Source organism: Platalea leucorodia (genome assembly GCF_965183815.1).
Source record: "Platalea leucorodia genome assembly, chromosome: 24".
Classification (NCBI taxonomy): domain Eukaryota; kingdom Metazoa; phylum Chordata; class Aves; order Pelecaniformes; family Threskiornithidae; genus Platalea; species Platalea leucorodia.
Window position 1 is genome coordinate 1,270,070 of NC_138846.1, and position 20,873 is coordinate 1,290,942.

Below are 20,873 nucleotides of genomic sequence, written 5' to 3' on the forward strand. Positions count from 1 at the left end.
CTTCGGGGACGCAAGGCCCGGTGCCGGGAGGGACCAGATGAAGGCGCAAGACCCCCGGCGGGGTTTTTCAGGCCCCGGGGTTTTTCGTGCCGGCTGGGAGCTGGTGCAAGAGCAGATGAGGCGGTGGCCAAATAAGAGAGAAAGCAATTACCTGATCAATGCGGGGGAAATGGAGGAACGGCACAGATCAATACCAGCAGCCCCCCCGCCCCGGTGGGCGAGGAGGAGGAGGGAAAAAGGGGGATGAAGGAGAGGAGAGGAGGCACAGAGGGAGATGCAGCCCGTGTCCTGCTTCGCCCCCGCCGAGGGCTCGCTCCTGGGGCCGGGATGAGGACGGGGGGTCCCGAACCGCAGGCTGCCCCCCCAAATCCTCCCCCAGCTCCGGCTCAGGGTGGGAAAAGCGCGCGATGGAAGGAGGAGCGGCACCGGGGGGGCTTTCCCGGCCCCCGCGTCGCTCCCCCAGCGCCAGGCTTTGAACTTGGCCCTCGGCCGTGCCGGTGGTTGGGAAGGGGGGGAGCAGCCGGCTGGGAGCGCAGCCCGGGCTCCGCAGCGCCGGCAGGCTCGGCGTCGGCTCTGCCATCGGCTGCCGGCACGAGCTGCTGGGGCCGCGGCGGAAAATTCCCGCTTGGATGGTGCTGGAAATTTCTGAAGATTAAGCTTTGGTTTTCCAGTTTGGGCTCAGATCTCCCCTATTTTTCCCTGCGAAGCGGAGGGCGTTCCGCTCCAGAGCGATCCTCCGCGGGGCTGGAAGGGGGCTTATTTTCATCACGAAAGAGCATTTGCAGTTTTCCCTTTTAATCAAGAAGCTGGAAAAGCATCTGCAAAAGTGCGGTTTCTTCCCTCATTTTCCTGGCTGCTCTCTCCCAGGAGGGGCCCGATCCTGCAGCACCCCCGGGACGGGGACGCCGCCTCCGGCTCCCGCGCTCCGTGCCTCCTTGGGCAACGGGATTTTTTGGTTTTTTTGCAATCACCATTTTGCAAACTTCCAACCTGTTTTTCCCCAAAACGTCTCGAATTCCCCCCCCCCGAGATTGGCCTGGGAGCGCCAAAGCCGCCGCGCTCGGCACAGCCGCCGGCAACAGCAAAACCAGGGTCTGGAATTCACACCTAATTGCAAAGTACTGATTGATAAATCAAAAAAAAAATATCCACCATGAGGATTAGCCGGCTGTCAGGACCCCAGCGCCTGTGTCCTTGGAATTAATGGGTGTTTAATTAAATATACTTCTTATTAGATTAATTGTGTGACCGGGGAAGGGAGCGGAAAGCTCTCGCCGGGCAGCTCTGGCCCTCCACCAGCGTGGCACGAACAGGAGGGTGCTGGGGGCTGTCCCGCCGCCATTTGCAAGAGAAAAATAATAATAATTAATAATAATATAGTAATAAGAAAGGCCTGGAAAGGGGAGGGCCGCAGAGCAGAGCCCTGCGGTGTAAGCCCAGGGCTGAGAGCCAGGAGCTCCTTCCCCTAATCCTCTCCTGACACAGATCCCTTTCTGTGCTCAGAAATAAAATAAAAAGGAAATAATAATAATAATAATAATACAAAAAAATAGAAGGCCCGAGCCGCCTGGCCAGCCGGAGCGGGGTCCCCCACGCCAGCACGGCCCCGGCCCCTTTCCACTGGGGAAAGCCTGCACAAACGGCGCCGCTGGCAGCCGGCCCGGCCGAGGGATCCGGTCCCGGAGCGGGGATTTAAGCCAGTTTTAGTTGAATTCAGTTTAAACCCGAGTTTAAAGAGCGCGGCTGGGGCTGTCGCAGCCCTGCGTCCCCCCCGTCCCGCTCGGTGACACTTCAGCTCTTCCCAAACCCGCAGCTCCGTCTGTCCGTCCGTCCGTCCCCGTCGGGGCGCAGGGTCCCCTCGCCGAGCCGCCCCCGGGGGACGGGGACACGGGAACCGGGATCGCCGGAGCCTTCGCCGGCTGCGATTCCCCGCCGACGGGGCCGCGATTACCTCGGGAAAAGCTCGGCGGGGGTTTGGGACGCTGCGACGGGAGTGGGGACGGCGGCGACGCTGCTCCTCTCCGAAAATCCCGCCAGGAACGCGGCGACGCGCAGCAGCTCCGGAGGCGGCCTCGGCTCTAGGAAAGACTGGGAGACGCTGGTCAAGCGGCACCGCCCCGGCCCCGAGCGAAACCCGCCAAGAAGCGAGCTGCCAGCAGAAATGCTTATTTAAAAGGTTTATTTAACTTTTTAATTTGAGGTAAAATACTTTTTTTTTTTTTTCTTTCAACTTCCATAACAAAATACAGAGCTATCAGATACCCCTGGAAAAAATATGTATATTATACATATATTTCTATAACATTACATCATATATATATAATATATATATGCAAACTTTTTTTTGTTGAAGACTTTATAGAAAGTGGAACGTCTAAAGGCACTGCACAATGGAGTATTTAAAGACTACTTTACATTGTTATGTACATATCCGCACACGTTCGATCCCGCTCTCCGCGGACAGACAGCTGGAGCTAACCGCGTCCCCGCCGTACGTGTATGCATCCACGCTAATCCCTGCTGAATCAATTCTAGTAAAGTCGAAGAACATGCCTCAGGAAAAGTGATTTGTTTTGTTAAAAAAAAACAAAAACAACAAACAACGTTCTACCGGTAAATACTTTCTCCTTAAAAGCACTCTAAAAATCAAAGTTTTTTTTTTAAACAATCTGATTACGATTATTTCAAACCAAAAGAATTCATTTTTTTTTTTTTTTTTAAAACCCCACCAGGATCCGTAAGACAAAAAGAAAAAAAAAAAAAAAAAAACAACAAACCCCAAGTTACTTTAAAAACAACGTAATTATGGAATAAATAAAAAGAAGGGACAACCGAGCGACGGGCGGGAGCTCCCGCGAGGGCGAGGCGACGGCCGCCGCGTTAATGCTTCTGCAGAGGGGCTCTTCCTCCTCCTCCTCCTCCTCCTCCCCGGGACGGGCGCGCTGGCTCCTTTCGGCTCCGCCGCCGCGGGGAGACGCGGGGCTCGGGCCTCCCCGCCCCGATCGTTATTCTGCCCCCCGATCTCGGCTTTCTGCTGGTTGTCCGGTTAAAGTCTCTTTCCTACCGATTCTCTATGACTAAACAAAGCAAAAATGGTTTAAACATTAACATGCTCTTGATTAATTAATACAGGTGGACGTTGAGATTTCAACCATTTAAACTTTACAAGTTTAAATATTTTGGCACATCGGAATATATATAATTTTTTTTTTTTTTCTTTTTTCTTCTTTCGTTATTTAAAATGTATTTATAAGCGCCCTCCTCCGAGGCTGCTGCTAGGCAAAGTGAAGTCTGGTCGGGAGGAGCCCCCGCCTCGCGCCGAGGGGACCCCCTGCGCCGGCGGGGACGCGGGCGACGCTGCCGGCGGGGACGGCGGGGACGGGGGGGGCTGTGTGTGTGTGTCCCCCCCCCCGCCGAAACGGAGCCCATCACCCGCAGCCGGTCACTGGTCCGTTGTCCTGAGAACCTGAGTCCTTTATCCCTGAACGCGGAGCTCCCGGTTTGCAGTGCAATGGCTATGAAGACAACACCCCCTCCCCTCCCCAGCCCCCCAAAAAAACGATTACAAACTTTTAAAGCCAAACAACAGTTCAACTTTTTTTTTTTTTTTTTTTCCATTTTTTTGCCTTAAATGAAGGGCGAGAAGGGCGGCTCCCCCCCCCCCGGCCCCCTCCCCAAACGGCTCCGGCACTTGGGCGCGAGGGGGGGTGACGATATGCATTACTGATGGGAAAGGCCTCGTGTTTCTAATTCCTGAGTTCACTCGCTGACCCCCTCTCCAGGGCCGGGGGGTCCGGATCGAGGGGTTCCTTCCCCCCCCTTTTTTTTCCTCCGCGCCGGCCGTGGAGGTAAATCCGGGGGGGTCCGGAGCCCCGCCGCGGAGCCGAGCTCGCCCAGGTAAGCGGATCACGGCCCCCGCGTCCCCCGGGACCGCTCGGGTACCACGCACGGCATCTCGTTTTGGCAGGGCCCGACCAGCCCCGTCTACCTGCCTAATAGCGTTTGCAAATAATCTTGTGCTCACACACGCTCCCTCCTCCACCAGTTACGGAGTCCTCGACTGGAGAAATCTGCCCGCGCACGCCTCTCGCCTACGACCGCGTGAATAATCAGCCGCTCTCTGGATACGGCTCTCTCCCCCCGGAGATCGGTTGTTTCCAAGCTCCTTTCAAGGAATCGTTAGGGATTCGTCCCGACGCAGCGGGAGACGAGCGCGTTCCTCGGTGTAATCCGGAGCCTAAGTTCATCAGCCTAACGAGAAACGCAGCCGCGTAGGGAAATAGCGGATTTATAGCAAAAAATACAGCAAGATTTACACCGCGAACCCCGCCTCGACCCAGCCTGCGGAGACGGAGCCCGGCGGGCACGGCCGCCCCTCTGCTCCCGCGACCACCGTCGCTTCTCCGTCACCGGGCAAAAGCCAAAACCGCCGCAAAAGCCAACCTCGGCCGAGCGCGGCCGGGCCCAGGCTGCTCCTCTCAACAGCCCCTGCTCGCATAAAGTGTACACGTAGTTAAGGCATGAGTCAAAGTGATAGGGGAACCAAACAAAGGAAATAAGATTTAACAAAGCTCCTGTCATTCCTTCTCTATGAACTCACCACAATCGTTTCAGCGTTAATCTTCCAATCACTCCCAACTCCACCCATACAATTAGGAAAAAAAAAAAACCTAGGGTACATTTTAATGCGTATATTAAAGGCATTAGGTTATTTTTTTTTCCCACCCCACTCCCTTCCCTGAAAGACTTGAATATTTTGCTCATGGCTTCTGCAGTATTTCAGAAAGGCGAAAAGGACGACTAACGTATCCTGAAGCGCTACCGAGATCCGCTCGCCGGGACCGCGGCTCCCTCTCCCGCAGCGTCCCACCTCGCCGGCGCCTTGCCCAGTTGGGTCTTTCTGCAAACCTTCCCCGCTCCGCCGACAGTGCAATATTCCCTCGCCCCGTCCCCCAGCCCCTCCCCGAAATACAGCCGGCTTCCGAGGCTGACGCACGGCACCTCTCGAACGGGCAGGAAATCCTCTCCCGCCATCGCACCAGGCTCCATACATATAAAAAAAAAAAAAAGGGGGGGAACTAGATGAACTTGGAGATTCCTGCTTCTATAAATACTAGAGCATATATAAAATAGACCGTGTCTGGAGTTCCTCCGTCCCGGTGGAGGCCTCAACCCCGCTGGAGTTCGTGCAAGGCCTGAAGCTCGCGCACAAGAGCGGCCGGCTTCCCTCGCCTCTCCTAATCGGAGCAAGACAACCGCGTCTCACCTGCAATTCAACAACGAAAACAAAGAACACAAAACCCCTAGTTTCTAGAATTACCAAACCAGGCTAGCCCCAGCCCCCCGCCCGCCCCCCACGCTCTGCATCCTTGCTACATAAATACACAGATGTTTTCAGCACAGACGGACTGCGAGGCTCCCCCGGGCTTAGGTGTCGGAGGCGGCCGTGGCCGTCACGGCCTTGGGACCCGCCGCGAGGTGCGGGCTGCCCAGCGCCCCGTTCCAGTGGACTCGGCCGTTCTGGCGCTCCTCGGGGACGTCCGCCTGCCGGTCACCGTTCCAGCGGCGCTTGAGACGCAGCTTCGGAGGCATCAGGGCATCTTCTCTCTTCTCCTGCGCCCCCGATTCTCCGGCAGCCTCTCGGGATGACTTCTCCCCGCTGCTCTCCCCTTGCTCCTGGGATTCTTCAGCCGAGAAGCCGGCCTGGGCGGGTGCCGGTGGGGCTGGGTGCCACGACGGGGCAGCTGGTCTGGCAAACACGGGCCCTTTCTCCTCTTCCAGGCTGGCAGCCGCGCCGGAGCCTTCCTCTCTCTCGCTTTTGTCTTTGCCTTTCGCCGGCGGCTCTTCGGACTCTGCCTCTTTGTCCATCGTGGGCTCGACCTTGACCCTGGGAGGAGGAGTAGCCAGCTGGGGGGCCGCCGGCTCCTCAGCGCTTTCCAGTCTCTCTCTGTTTTTGCGCCCCACGGGTGGAGGCTGTAGCTTGATGGGGAACTGGGGCTGCTCCTCGAGGGGCATTTGGCACTGTAGTGGTGGCACCATGAGCGGATAGCGGGGGAAAGTCCGCGGACTCAGGTGGTAGTTGAAGACGGAGCAGGCTTGCGAGTGCAGGTAGTGTTTCATTTCCTCGGGGTTAAAAGAGAAGCAGCTGCTACCTGTGAAGGGGCTGAGGCCCGGCGAGGGGCTGTAGGAGAAAAGGGTGGGAGTCAGGGACAACGCAGGAGAGATCGGGACGTTCAGGACCCCGCCGCGCCCCGGCAGAGGGGACACGGCAAAGGGGCTGTGAGGATCCGGGTAGATCCCGGGCCTGGTGAAGAGAGGGAGCATGATATCGGGCTTGCGCTTCTGGTGGTTGACGCTACCAGCGCCCACGGTGTTGCGCGAGGCCATGAGATCCACGCCGCGGCGCCAATCTGAGGAGCCGTCCTCCAGCTCCGGCATGTCTGGCTTCCTCTCGCCGCCGTCACCCAACGCTTCTGGGTTGGATGGGACCAGGGACCCGCCGGAGAACCGACTGGGCTGGGCATCTTCGGTGGGAGAGTGGCTGTCCAGCGGTGGGAAATGGAAGCGGGACGAAGCCGTGGGGACAGGAGGAGCGCTCTGCGGCACGACACCTGGGACAGGAGGGGAAAAGAGAAAGAGTACGGGAGAGGGTTAAGAGCGCGGTTGCTGAGGGAGTTAAATCACAGGTAAAGAGCTGCTCTTCGGGCTGCGCCCGCAGGCGTTTGGAAGAGCAACACAAAAATACCGTGCGCTATCAACAAGGCGGTAGACGATGAGACAGGAGGTGCCTTTCCCATCTGCTCCCTTCCCCTGCATAGCTCCAGTCTGCCCACCTCAAACCCTCGCCGCTGCTGGGGATGAATCTCCTCTCTCCGCCCCGCCTGAGGTTTTGTGAACCTCCAGTGCCACCGAAACAACTTCCACTTTCGGATGCCCTCCCCTGACCTCCTCGCTCTGGTTTAACCAGAAAACGTCTCGACGACGGTGCGTTAGGAGCTCGGTTAAGCAATCGTGCTCGAACGCCACCGGCAGAAGCGCTGCTGGTAAACCTCAAGCTCTCGGGGCTGACTGAAAGTCACTGATTTGTGCTTTTCTGGGAAGACGTCTTCTCTCCAACGTTTCTGCCAGTAACGCTGCCAGCTCTCGCTGGCTCCTCTTCCAGCGCCATGCCTACGGAGCCGCCTGTCTACGACTCACTCGTGCCATAACGAGCCATATTGAGGCAAATTCTGCCACCCGCTTTCTCACCTCCACAACGCGCCCGCTCATTCTCCCTTCCCTTCAAAACTGCGCGAGGGAGAGCCGAGAGCAGAAACCCGATTCCAGTGCCCCAAACAGGTTTGATATCCCAACCCCCATCCCAGCCAGAAGGAAAGAAAACAGGTTGTAATTAGACAAGTGCATTCCAGTTCTCCAAACTTCTTTTTTTAAATGCATGCCCCAGAGATAGGAGGGAGTGGCTGCAAACAGGGAAAAGGAACAGCAGTGAGCAATATTGAGCTGGAACTGCCCAGACTTGTTGCTGCAAGTAATTACAGATTTGCAGTGCAGCTTCGTACTACATCTTACACCCCCGTGCTTCGGCTAAGGACTCCTGGAGACTACGTTTCCTTCTCCGCGCTGCCATAAAGGCAGCGTGTCCCACACAGGTGAAGCAGAACGCCTTTATGAATATTTCTGTTCTCCCAGCCCCGTTTTGGGGTTACCGTTTGCTTAGGAGACAATGCCTCGAGATCACGTTTGCGCCCGGCTGGGGCTCCCCGGGGGCGGGGAGGGATGCAGGTCGCTTCAACTGCCAAGAGCAACGAGCAGGCAGCGCCGTACGTAGGCACAGGCTACGCGAGCGCCGATGAGAAACGCTCTTGCCCACATGTAACCTGTTTTTCTCAGCCGCCGGGGTTTCAGAGTCAACATTCAATCCCCACTTTCCCCTGCTCTCTCCCTGCTAGACGAATCTTCAAGGCTTCCCCTGGGGCACTCTCCGCGAGGTGAGAACTGAGCGCCCGGCGCTGTGAGAAAGGCTGGTTCAGGCGCCTCTGCCTTCGCGCTCTCTTTGCTGCGGAGACTTTTGCAGTCTCGGGCCTCGCTGTAATGACTTCCAGAAGGGTTTTTCTTTTTCTTTTTTTTTTTTTTTTTTTTTTGAGGGACTCGATGGCCACTAATTTCCCTGCTCGCGTGGTGGCTGTGCAGTTATGCAGGCAATCACCCCAGCTGTAGAAATCTAGCTACGGGGGGACTTAACTCCACCAAAAAGGATCATGCGAACAAAGGACCCTCTTCCAGAGAAACCACAGCAGTACTGCTGACTCTGGGACAAACCCGGCGTGAACTCAGGCTACTGCTCCGGGCAAGAGACTCAAAGGCGTTTTAGGACGAGAAGGGAACAATTACGCTCCATTCCCAAACTCTTTTTCGTTATCCTGAACGTCAGCGCGCCGTTCTGCCCCAGGGAGAATCGAGAAATACCTGTGATTTTAGTCAAACTCAGACGAGTTACTACTCTTCTCTGGAAACTGCTCTGCGCTGGCTATTACGTTCCGCTGAACTCGAGGCAGAAGTTGGTTAGGAAAAGTTCCTTTTGACAGAAGAGGAGCAGAACTGAAGCAAACAAGGGGCCTTTGCAGAAGCAGGGAGGAGAGCAAACTGCTGTTAAGCTGCGAGCTCTCTGATAGCGCTCACACGCATGCCTCGCCATGCACCTCTAAGCTCCTTGTCAAGAAGGCTCGCATTTCTATGGCACCATAAACTGACGTGACGAGCATGTGAGTGAGGCAAGGTCCCTGCAACAGAACTAAAACCCTCTTATCCCAAGGACACCCGCCCCCCCGACGGCAAAGCAAAGCAAACCCGCGGCACCCATACAGACAGTCCAACAAGCCAGCTCAAATAGGAAACCAAAACGCCTCCGGTCTCCCCTGAAGGCAACCACAGATGCGTCTGCGACAAACCCGAGGGAAAGAGCGCTCCAGATAAGGCTTTATCAAGGTCCAGACATTCCCTCCACAGCAGCGCTGATTGCCCCGGCAGTCTTGCAAGCGTCGATGACCGAGAAGGGATCTGCAGAGGCTGCGGGGTCGGTCCCGGCCCCCTTCCACACGCCAGGAGCGGGGATGGTTCAAAGCAGCAGCCCCGAGCCCGCACTCACCGTTAGGCCGAATGTTAATGAACGGGTAGTTGGGCATCACCAGCTTGTTGAAGTTGAACTTGTAGGTAAACCTTTTGCCTTTTGTCTTGTGGAGAATCCTCTTGTTGTAATAGTATCTGTTAAGGGAAGTTAAAGGGATCGATCAAAGCACGTGGTGATCTGTTTAAAGGTCTCGTTTCTTTTAGCGCCATCAACATCCACCTCTGACGTAGCTACAAAAATGAAGCTGCCCAGAGAATTTACGTTATGAGTACAAGAAAACAGTCGTCGATCGGGAAGTTTCCAAACAACACCCACTCCTTCTACAACGCATTCTTTAGCGGTAGGTTTCAAACCATTTTACAGGTCATTATGTTCCTTAGAACATGTGGGAAAAGGTAAGATCCTGAAGGGAAGCGAAAGCCGAACAACACGCTGAGCCTGTACATGCTGTTCTCACCCCTGTCCAAACTGGGACCAGTGCCACGGGCTGGGGGGGGGTCTCGTACAAGCGTCCCGCACGGCGCCGGCACTGCCTCCCTATTCCCACCCGTGCAAGCGCCCCGCGGCCAGCGAAACAGGCACGGTCGCTCCACGTGGGCCGTGACTGCCAGGGGAACGTTACAGGAGGGGAAAATTCAGGTGAACCTGTGCTAAGACACAGAACCTGAAAGAGGGGAACCCGTACCTGGGCTGGGGCAGAAGAAAACTCAGCGCAACGACGGAGCTGAGCAAAAGGGACCAAATTACCCAGCTAGCCTCAGATTTGTTTGTTATTTCTGCAATCTTCAAGGCTCAGGGTATTGTAACAGCGTACAGGGCAGCAGGCTGGAAATCGGGAGAGCTGGTTGCTGCTGCTCTCGTGCCCGTCAGCAAGTTGCTTCCCTTCTGCTCACCCATTCGCACCTTCGGATCAAAACCACTCCCTCGCCTTCGCAGGCGGCGTGGATCAGGGCTGCGGAGGGCAGGCGCTCGCAGCCGGCCCCGATCGCCGGCCAGCCTCCCCTCCTCGCCTTCACGGCACCGAACAAAGGCAGAACTCAGCCAGAGGGAGAGCGGGTGTAATCCCCACCGCAGCCTCCTCCCTGCTTACACCACCACCGTTTGTCCTCAGCCTCCTAATACCGGTGTACAAACAAAGGTGTTACACGCGGATTATCGCCGCCGCTCTCCGTGCTTAGGAGGCAGATGAACACACGGTGCCTGTTGCCGCAGCGTGCACCTAACAAAGCAGGGCCAGCTCGGAGCCGGGAAGGAGCCGCAGGTCCCCAGCGGAAGCGGCTGCTGATACCCGCAGTGCTCTCGCCCCGCCGCTGTCCCACTCGGCATCAAGATGCCAAGACACGATCAGCGTTGGCAGGTGGAGGCTGTTTTCCACTCCCATGCACCAATTACAGCCTCTGTGCCACTCAATTTATAGTTTCCTTCCTGTTCCAGTATGAGACTCTTGTGTTTGCTGCCTTATTTGTCTTTGTCAGCTCCACCCAGGAGGTATCAGAGGGCATAAGGCAGCGAAGTCCACGTTACAGACTGATAAAGCCAGAACCTGTCAGGAACGCGGCCACTCCTGCAGGTGACAGCCTTGAAATGCTGAAACACCGCAGAGGGTCATGCTAGTTTTCCACTGTCTGACTTCAAAATACAGAGCGATAACTGAAAAAAGAAAAAACTACGGACTAAATAAAAGAGGGTGAAGCTGTACCGGAGGCTTTGGAGCTGTGAAGCGCAAAGCGAGGAACACTCGGCCCCTGTCGCACACAAGGGGACACTGGTGGCCAGAGGGTGTCCTTAAGGACACCCAAATTCGTGTCATCCGGGCTCGGGAAACACCCAGTCCAGGCCGTCGCCGTGGGACTGGCACCGAACCTCTGCCTCGCACGGATTTAGCAGGAGAGAGGCAAGTACAAATTACGTTAGACAGGGGAGTTGCTTTCTCTGAAACGGCACCCTTGATGGCGCGATAATAGAGTAACACCTCTGGTTTCCTCCCACACCTTCATTGCTCAAGCCAGCACCGGCAATGGAAGCTGAGAAAAGAGACAGAAAAGCTCCCCCGAAGGAAGCCATCCTGATAATAACAATATATATAATAACAACCTGAACTAGAGGTGCAAATTTCCACCGTGACGCAGAACACGGCACGGTGAACCAGGGACTCCCTCCCCTGTCTCTCTAATCACGCCCAAGTGCAGTCAGCCAGATCTGGCGGCCCAGAACCCAAAATTGGATACAAACCTCCCAGAAACGCAGGTGCCACCGAACCAGGGACCAAATATCGACAATCAGTTACCCAAACGAGGCAGGGAGGGATGGAAGGAGGGCTCGTTACCAGCCCCTCGCCTCCACGGAAGCTTCTGCTCACCTGAGCGCCCGGCTGAGTTTGTCGTAGTTCATTTGGGGTTTGCATTTCCTCCGTCCCCACAGCCGAGCCACTTCGTCAGGGTCCTTGATGACAAACTCCCCGTACTCGCCCTGCTGCCAGGCGATGACATGGCGGAACTCCTCCTTCTGCAGCAGCTCCAGGATGAAATGCCATAACTGGATCTGTCGGGAGCCGGGGCTGGACTCGGTCTTGTAAGCCCACTCTGGGAAATGATAACCTTGGGAAGGGCCAAAAAAACAAAAAAAAAAAGAAAAGAAAAAGTCACTCAGCGACAGGAGCTCACAACTGCCAAGCTCTGCTGCATATTTATCGTGTTTTCTCCAGAGCGAGACCGCAGAGCATCGCTGGGGGCTGTAATTCTATTAAACATCCAACGTGGAAGCAGAGAAACCCGGCTCTCCTCTCCACGGCTCATTTTCTTACTCATTTCAGCCCCCTCTCCTTGGAGAATCCCCAACCACCACCAAAAAAAGGTAAAATTGAAAGGGACAGGAGCGAGCGGCAGCGGAAAGGAGTCCCAAAGCTTTAGACATCGCGACGATTTGGGCTCCAGGTGGCTGCAATAAGGCAAATAACGCAGATTTGAGCATTTGGTGGGGTGATGTTGGGGGGGGTGAGGGCGGACAGCTCCCAGCGACTCCGGCTCCCCCCGATTTCAGAGCACGGCAGCCCGCTCCAGCTTCAACTGCGTCGGCAGATGTTTCTGAGCGACTGCCAAGTTCGGCTTTCTCAGAATAGTTTCCCAGCACAACTACTAACGCGAGGTTTGTTTTTTTTTGGTTGGTTTTTTTTTTTTTCTTTCCCCTCCTCCAAATCATCGTGGCCACAATTTCAGGCTCCGGCAGCGTGGAAGAAGTCACATCACGCTCCAACGCCACCCACACCGTTATCGCAGGCTGCGACAGAGACAAAACCAGGCATGAGCTGTACCAAACCGGAGGGAATCCACCTTTGAGATCCCAAATCCTTACAAATAAAACATCCCCGGGAAGATTTATTTGCATATTAAGCCCGGCGCTCTTAAAAACTCGCCGACAGCCCATGGAGCAGACGTCTGATCGATCCTCGCTCGCACACGGCTTTTGCCCACGTACGAGAGCTTTTAGGAGAGGTGGAATTAATCCCGCCTGAGCTCCTTTATCCTGGGAAAAGAATTCGTAACAGCTGAACAACTCAGCCTTTAGACTTCCTTACCTCCTCCTCCTTCTGGCTTATCCACAATGCTGCAGCCTGCTTTCATTTTCTCCCTCCTGCTGACTGCGAAACAGAAGGAAATCGGCATCAGCGACATCGACACGCCGTTATCGGCGGGCGGCACTCGGAATTTCTCCGGAGAGGCCACCTCCAGCCGTAACCCTGCCCGTCCCCAGAGACTCTGCCCGGGGTCTCCCTCACCATAATCAGCCCCATCCGTCTTTCCGCCCCGCTGCAAAAAGCCGGCGTTTAATCCCGGCCTCCCTCCTGCCCTGCCGTTAAAGCCGGCGATCGAAACGCGGCGGCACGGCGGGGCCGTCAGACAGACAAAACAAGCCAAACACAGTTTGTCTTCTGTTACTAGACGGGCTCCGCTGCCAAAATACACAAGCTGCTGAGCTCGCCCAGATGTACCAGGGAGGGAAGAGGAGGGCGGGGGAATAAAATCCCGGCTCCTGGTCCCGCTTGGAGACGCACATCTGATTCCAATCGCTTTAGGTGGGCTCTGCTGGCAGCGCTACCTGCCAGCGCCTCGGAAATCAAGCGCTGTCCCCCCCCCGCCGAGGTGAAACCGGCTCCAGGGAGCGACCGCAGCCACGGCCGCCGGCTCCGGGGCAGCCCCCCCCCCCGCCCAGGCCCGGTGGCCCCCGGGGGGAGAACCGACCCCGTTCCGTTCCCGCCGGGCTTTTCCAAGCTTTGAAATGTTCAAAGTATGTAAATGGCTGCCGGGAGGGGAGGGGAGGGAGGAGGCGCCGCGGCGGCGGCCGGGTCCGGGCTGCCGGGCTCCCGTTACAGGCCCCGCCGCCGCTCCCTGCCGCCGGCCTGCCCCAGCCTGCCCGCCCGCCGCGCCGCTCCCTCCCCTGCCCCGGGCGGGGCAGCGACGGCCCCGCCGGCCCCCCCGCCGCCCTCCGCCCCCCCGGGACCGGCCCGGGAGCAGCCTCCCCGCCGCCGTTACCCCCCCCTCGCTCCGGGGCCGAGCCGCCTGTGCCCCCCCCCGTTCCCCCGCCCGGTTACCGGCGCCCGCCCTCCCCACGGCCATCGCGATCCGCGCCGCCCCCACCGCCCTCCGACGGGCCGAGGCGTCCGGTTACCGGGAGGGTTTCCCCGCCGCGGCTCTCCGTGCGCCGTTCCCGCAGCCCCTCCCGGCCAGCGACCCCCAGTAACCGATTGCTCCCCGTTTACCGCCCCAGGGCCTCCAACAGGCGCCGCCCCCGCCATCCCCAGCTCCGCCGCCAAAGGCCTGCGCCTCACCGGGGGCCTCCCGGTTACCGCCCCCCCCCCCCCCCCCGCCGCCCCCGGTAACCGGCCCCCTCCTCGCCACGGTCTCGCCGGCAGCCGGTTCCCCGGGCACCAGCGCGACCGAGCCTGCGCGTACGGGGCGGCCCGGCCGTGAGACGGCGGTGGCGGCGGTTCGGCCGCGCCCGACACCGGGACCCACCTGCGGGGGCGGCGGGGGCCGGGCCGGGTCCGGCGGGTGAAGCGAGTGCGGTGGGGCGGCGGAGCGCGCCCGGGCCGCGGTGCCGATGCGGGGTACGCGCCGCTCGCCTCGCTGCTGCCGCCGCCGCCGCCGCTGCCTCCCCCGCACGGCCGCCGGAACCGGAACCGCCGCCACCGCCCACACACTTCCGGGCACGCTCCCACGCGCTTCCGCTTCCGGCTCGGGCGGGCCGGCCGGGCGCGCGCACGCACGGCCACGCCTCCACGCCCCGCCCCGCCCCGGCGCCGCGACGGGAGGCGGCGGGGGACAAAGGAGGGCGGAAAGCGAAGGGGGGGGGCGCGGGGCCGGGATCCAGCTGTGCCGGGGGATCCAGCTGTGCCGGGGGCGACTGGAGGGGATCCAGCTGTGCCGGGGGATCCAGCTGTGCCGGGGGGCGGCTGTAGGGGATTCAGCTGTGCGGGGATCCCGGTGTCTGGGGGTCCAGCTGTGCGGGGATCCAGCTGTGCGGGGATCCAGCTGTGCCGGGGGGCGGCTGTAGGGGATCCAGCTGTGCGGGGATCCAGCTGTGCGGGGATCCCGGTGTCTGGGGGTCCAGCTGTAGGGGGATCCAGCTGTGCCGGGGGATCCAGCTGTGCCGGGGGCGGCTGTAGGGGATCCAGCTGTGCGGGGATCCCGGTGTCTGGGGGTCCAGCTGTGGGGGGATCCAGCTGTGCAGGGGGGCGGCTGTAGGGGGATCCAGCTGTGGGGGGGATCCAGCTGTGCCGGGGGATCCAGCTGTGCCGGGGGGCGGCTGTAGGGGATCCAGCTGTGCGGGGATCCCGGTGTCTGGGGGTCCAGCTGTAGGGGGATCCAGCTGTGCCGGGGGGCGGCTGTAGGGGGATCCAGCTGTGGGGGTGATCCAGCTGTGCAGGTGTATGACGGTACGGGGATCGTGATATCTGGGGTTCCAGCTGTGCAGGGGTGTGACTGCAGGGGGATCCAGCTGTGCCGGGATCCAGCTGTGCAGGAGGACGACTGTAGGGGGATCCAGCTGTGTGGGGATCCCAGTATCTTGGGGTCCAGCTGTGCAGGGATCCAGCTGTGCAGGGATCCCGGTATCTGGGGGTCTGGCTCTGCAGGGATCCTGCTATGGGGGGGATCCAGCTGTGTGGGGATCCAGCTGTGTGGGGGTGCAACTGTATGGGGATCCAGCTGTGCCGGGGGCGACTGGAGGGGGATCCAGCTGTGCGGGGATCCCGGTGTCTGGGGGTCCAGCTGTGGGGGGATCCAGCTGTGCCGGGGGGTGACTGTAGGGGATCCAGCTGTGTGGGGATCCCGGTGTCTAGGGGTCCAGCTGTGGGGAGATCCAGCTGTGCAGGGATCCAGCTGTGCAGGGGGGGCAACTGGAGGGGGATCCAGCTCTGCTAGGATCCAGCTGTGCAGGAGGATGACTGTAGGGGGATCCAGCTGTGTAGGGATCCCAGTATCTTGGGGTCCAGCTGTGCTGGGATCCAGCTGTGCAGGGATCCCGGTATCTGGGGGTCTGGCTCTGCAGGGATCCTGCTATGGTGGGGATCCAGCTGTGCAGGGATCCAGCTGTGCAAGGGTGTGACTGTAGGGGGATCCAGCTGTGCCAGGATCCAGCTGTGCAAGGGTGTGACTGTAGGGGGATCCAGCTGTGCCAGGATCCAGCTGTACAGGGGTGCGACTGAAGGGGATCCAGCTGTGCGAGGATCCCGGTATCTGGGTGTCCAGCTGTACGGGGATCCAGCTGTGCAGGGATCCTGCTATGTGGGGAACCTGGTATCTAGGGATCCAGCTGTGCAAGGATCCCACTTTACCGGGATCCAGCTGTGCAAGTGTCCTGGTGTCTGGGGGTCCAGCTGGGCAGGGGTGTGACTGTAGGGGGATCCAGCTGTGCCAGGATCCAGCTGTGCGGCGATCCTGTGATGTGGGGGTCCAACTGCGCAGGGAACCTGGTATATGGGGGTCCAGCTGTGCAAGGATCCAGCTGTGCAGGGGTGTGACTATGGGGATCCAGCTGTGTAGGGATCCTATTATGTGGGGGTCCAGCTGTGCAGGGATCCAGATGTGCAGGGATCCAGTTGTGCAAGGGTCCCACTTCATGGGGATGCATCTGTGCGGCGATCCTGCTGCATGGGGATCCAGCTGTGCAGGGATCCTACTTACCGGGATCCAGCTGTGCAGGGGTGCGGCTGGATGAGGATCCAGCTGTGCAGGGATCCAGCTGTGCAGGGATCCTACTTACCGGGATCCAGCTGTGCAGGGGTGCGGCTGGATGAGGATCCAGCTGTGCGGGGATCCAGCTGTGCAGGGATCCAGCTGTGCGGGGATCCAGCCGCGCAGGATCCGGCCCTGGGGCACGCCCAGCCCGGGGGGGGGTGGGGGGGCCCGATCCCGGTGCCAGCCCCCGTGTCACCCCATGTCCCCCCCGCTTGGGCACCCACACACGTGTCCCCCCCCAGCCCCCCACCCCGCCGCAGAGCCCTGGGTGCCCCGGGGGGGCTCTGCCCCCCATAAATCCACCCACACCTCGCCGTCACCCATCTTTATTGGAGTCACCCATGAGCCGGGGGGGGGTTTGGGTCCCCCCCAGCCCATCCTGCACCCCCATCCCCGCCAGGCTGCTCTTGGGGTGGGGGAAGGGGATGTGGCAGCCCCCAGGGACTGCCACAGCAGAGGTGGGGGGACACGGAGCCAGGAGGGGACAGGAGGGGACATCACCGGGGACACACGCGTGTCTGTCAGTCCACGGTGCCGTGTGGCGGCCATTCCCGCCCGGCGTCATGGGGGCTCGGCCATCCGTGTCCTGCTGCTCCGTCCTGCTCCGGCTGTTCTGCTTGGGGACAAATTGGGGACAGTCAGTGCGGGGACAGAGCTGGGCCCCGCCGGGGGCGGTGGGACGAGGACGGAGCCCTCCCGGTGCCGGCACAGATGAGGCGCCGGCGGTACTCACCGGCTGTGGCGGGTCAGGCGAGCGTCTCGGCCCTGCTGCCCGCTCCTGCCTGCACCTGGCTGTAGATGGTGGCGGGGTGGTCTTGCTGCTGGGGGCCAGAAAACAGGGGCGAACCCCCCCTGAGCCGCCGGCACTTCGGCAGGGGGACGGTCACGGCCGCTCCCCAGCCGGGACCAGCCCCCGGGGACATGGTGGCCCTGGGAAGTGCCCTTCGGTGTCCCCTCGTGGCACCTTCCCAGCCACCCCCCGGTGAAGCACGAGGAGCTTCGGAGCGGGAGCCGCTTCCAGGGCGACGGGGCTGAGGAAGGGGGCTGTGTCCCCCGGCTCAGGGGACTTTGGGGACATGGAGGGACCCTCAGCCACAGCGCCTGGAGACAAGGGCTGGAAGCCAGAGCCCGGCCCCGGCATCAGCTGAATTCGGCCCCGGCATCGCCGTGCAATGAGCCAGGAGCCGAATTTGGCCCCGGCCCCCCAGCCTCACCCGCTCATCCGCCGCCGGGGGGAATCTCTCGATCATGGCGTACGGCGGCTCCAGCGGAGCATCCTCGCTGGAGGGGGAGGCGAGGGCGGCTACGGAGAGAGGAGCAGGCGGGGGTGAGCCGAGGGGTGCCGGGATGCGGGGAAGGGGGGGATGCAGCCGCCCTGGTCCAGGCAGGGCAGGCAGGGGCGGGCAGGCAGAGCCATGGCGAAGGAAAGAGCCAGTTCCCTCTTTTCCAGCTCTGTCTGCCCAGCGATCCCAGCTGCGGGGACGCAGCCTTGACCTGGCAGCGCCCACCTCCCTCAGCTTCTTTCTTCCTCCTCGTCTTCCTCTGCAGCCAGACAATGCCGAGCAGGGCTACCGTGCAGACGGCCAGCAGCACCGGGCACAAAAGCCACCTCCCCCAGTGATGCGTCTCTGCGGGAGCAAGCCGTGGTGGGTGCCAGGACCCCCCCGGGCAGGGGGGACCGGGAGCCCGGGGCGGTTTTTTACCCTGCCGCCGGCACAGGGTGTCCAGGTGGATGGAGACGTTCCGCTCCTGGATGGGATTTCGGGCCACGCAGGTGTAGCTGGAGTTGAAGGCGCTGGCGGGCACGGCCAAGTGCAGCGTCTGGTTGTCCTCGCTGAGGTGTCCGCACGGCGTCCCAAGGGAGCTGCCGAGCTGCCAGGCGGCCACAGCGTTGTTGCTGGCCAGCACCCAGCACCGCAGGGTGACGTTGCACCCTTGGGCGGTGAGGGAGAGCAACTGGGGCTCGATCTCCGGTGCTGGCACCGGCCCTGTTTAAGATGCAAACAGATGCTGTCACAGGAGCCAGCCTGCCCCAGGGACACCCCGAGGACACCCCTGGGACACCCCGGGGACACCCTGGGTCACCCAGAGAGGGCAAAGCGGTGCTGGAGGGGCAGCGAGAGGGTGTGGGAAGGGGAAGCGCAGGTGGGGGTGGATCGTGGTTAGTTATAAATCCAGGAAAATCCCCGTGGCAGATGCTCAGCGGCAAGAGCAATTTCTCTTCCCCTTTCCCGAGTGCTAACAACTCCGGATACAGGCGGGTTTTATTGCCTCTCCCGTGGACTGATCCTGCCAGGGCTGTAAACCCGTCTCCACCACCTGCCATTTTGGAGCCGCTCACCATAGACGGAGAGGCTGAAGGACTGATCCTCCACCAGCGCCGGCTCCAGCTTAATCCGAGCCCCGTAGACCCCGCTGTCGCCCCGCTCCAGGGCCCTGATCTTCAGCGCCGTCTCGTTGAAGATCTCCAGCCGGTCCTTGAACCGGTCCTCGGGGTCTGGGCGCTCGAAGCCGTTGGGGGTGAACTCTGCCACTCGAATCGCGGTGCCGGCGCCGGCTGAAAAGCTCCACTCGATCTCCGTCACCGTCTTGTTGGGGGGCAGAGCCGGGGAGAGCAGCACGGACCCCCCCAGGACGCCGTTCACCTGCAGGGGCTGGGTGACCGCAGCGCCTGGCCGGGACAGGGACAGTCTGGAGGATGGAGACCCCCAGCAGAGCCCCCCGTTCCTGCCCACAGCCCCCACCCGGGGTACCCGGGGGCATCTGCCCGCCCGTGCCTTAGTCACGGGAGCGCGGCACCCGCCTGAGATGATTCATTTAATCCCACAGCCATCACCTCCCCTGCCAGCACCCCTGGGTACCATGCGTGGGGCTGGGCATCCCCCGGGGCCGGGGGGACGCTGGGCGCTCGCGGTGCCTTCCCAGCATCGTCCCGTGTTGTCCCAGTGTCACCCCGTGTCACCCCACACTGCGGACGGGCCATCCCCATGACAGGGACCAGCCAGGGCTTCACGGAGGGGATGGGGATGCTCTCCCCACCCCGCCTGCACCCGAGTGGGGCTCAAACCGGGGTAGATTTGAGGTTAAACCTTTGGGAAACGTCCCCCAGGTCCCGGTGGGGACAGGGTCCCTCCATCCGGGGCTGTGGGGCAGCTCAGCGCTGAGCTTTTGGGGTGCAGCCCCCTTATGCCTGCGGTGAGAGCGAGATGCTGCCAGCAGCGGAGCTGCCCACGCCACAGGACGTGGCTTCGAGATGCCGAATGCTGCAAGAAGTGGACGCAGCCTCCCCCAGGTGGGGGATGGACGGACGGACGGGCGGACAGGTGGCCACATCCCCAGACCGCAGGGCCCATCCTGCGCCCCGGCTCGCAGGCTGCTCGCTTCCTGCGTGCTTCGGGGCTGGCTCCAACCTCTCCCCACCGCTCTCTGCAGCCGCTTTGGTTTGCAAAGAGGAAGGCGAGGCGAGCAGAACGGGGAGCGAGACTGCGGCACCGCCACCTCCCAGCCGTCCCCCGGCACCCAGCCGGGCAGCACCCAGCCCCTCCCCACTCATTGCACCCATCGAGCGTTTTCCAGGTGCTCCCGGCACCTGCAGGATGCAAAACTCCCCCCGCCCCAAGGAAACCAGTCCATGGCGGTGATGCTGTGGCACAGCCGGAGCAGCCTGGGACCAAGCCTCCCTTCGGCCTCCCTCTTCCTCCTCACGGAAACACGCAGGCAAAGAACGAGGGGAGATGGCCCCTCCTCGCCTTCCTCCGTAACTCGCCAAAATTAATTTTCCCTTTTCCTATCGCCGGCTGGCCCAGCCGAGCGCGGCCAGCAGCAGCCACCGAGCAGAAGAAGGGGCAAACAGCCCCAGGCGCTGGCCCCGGGGTCCCAGCCCCATCGGGGACCGTAAACCTCTTGGGAGTTGATTTATGCCGGCAATAAAGCGAGGAGGGGAGGCCGAGCAATGCCCCGCATCGTTTCCCCCATCGGCTGCAAGCAAGCGGCCCCGGCTCGCCCCGGCTCACCCCCCCGGGAACCGCCGGTGCCCCGGTGCATCGTCCCCGGCTGCTTGGCACAGGGAAATCCTGTTCTCACCCCTAATATTTCACGTATTTTCTAAACCCCCAGGGCGAGCGTTCATTTTGCAACTGGGACCCAAAGCCGTGCTCCCCAGCTCTCTCCCAGTGCCACCCAGTTGCTAATAAACGGGGTCGCTAATAAATGGGGGTGGCTAATAAATAGGGGTGGCTAATAAATGGGGATCACAAGCGTTGGAACAGCCACGGTCCCCTTCCAGCACGGCGGCTGCCCTCCCCTCCTGCCTACCTGCCACCATGAGAAGCGGGACCAGCAGCCAGGGGACGCGGGGACGTGGGCGGCTGGGTGACATCCCCATCGCTTCAACGCTGCGTCTCAAAGCCTTGATCTCAGTTCTGTGTACCGGCTTGGAGGGAGTGAACATGCAAATCTACCCACACACTGCAACGCACCTTCCCAGGGGAGTGGCGACGCAAGGACATCAT

At 60.6% G+C, this 20,873-nt stretch overlaps 2 protein-coding genes across 2 annotated transcripts; both read right to left on the reverse strand.

The window, feature by feature from the left end:
* Nucleotides 1-2,165: 2,165 nt before the first annotated feature.
* ETV3 (ETS variant transcription factor 3) lies at nt 2,166-14,281 on the reverse strand. The gene is made up of 5 exons (XM_082333228.1): nt 14,140-14,281; nt 12,702-12,764; nt 11,487-11,724; nt 9,146-9,261; nt 2,166-6,611 (listed from the first exon to the last, which is right to left on the reverse strand). The coding sequence occupies exons 2-5, from the start codon at nt 12,745-12,747 to the stop codon at nt 5,428-5,430; spliced, it is 1,584 nt and encodes a 527-aa protein (XP_082189354.1). The 5' UTR covers nt 12,748-12,764; nt 14,140-14,281; the 3' UTR covers nt 2,166-5,427.
* Nucleotides 14,282-17,108: 2,827 nt separating this feature from the next.
* LOC309600409 (SLAM family member 5-like) lies at nt 17,109-20,746 on the reverse strand (the record flags this gene model as incomplete). Its single annotated transcript, XM_082332747.1, has 5 exons — nt 17,109-17,183; nt 17,577-17,665; nt 18,066-18,350; nt 18,704-19,033; nt 20,677-20,746. 5 exons carry the CDS (start codon nt 20,744-20,746, stop codon nt 17,109-17,111), a joined length of 849 nt encoding a protein of 282 aa, XP_082188873.1.
* Nucleotides 20,747-20,873: the final 127 nt, after the last annotated feature.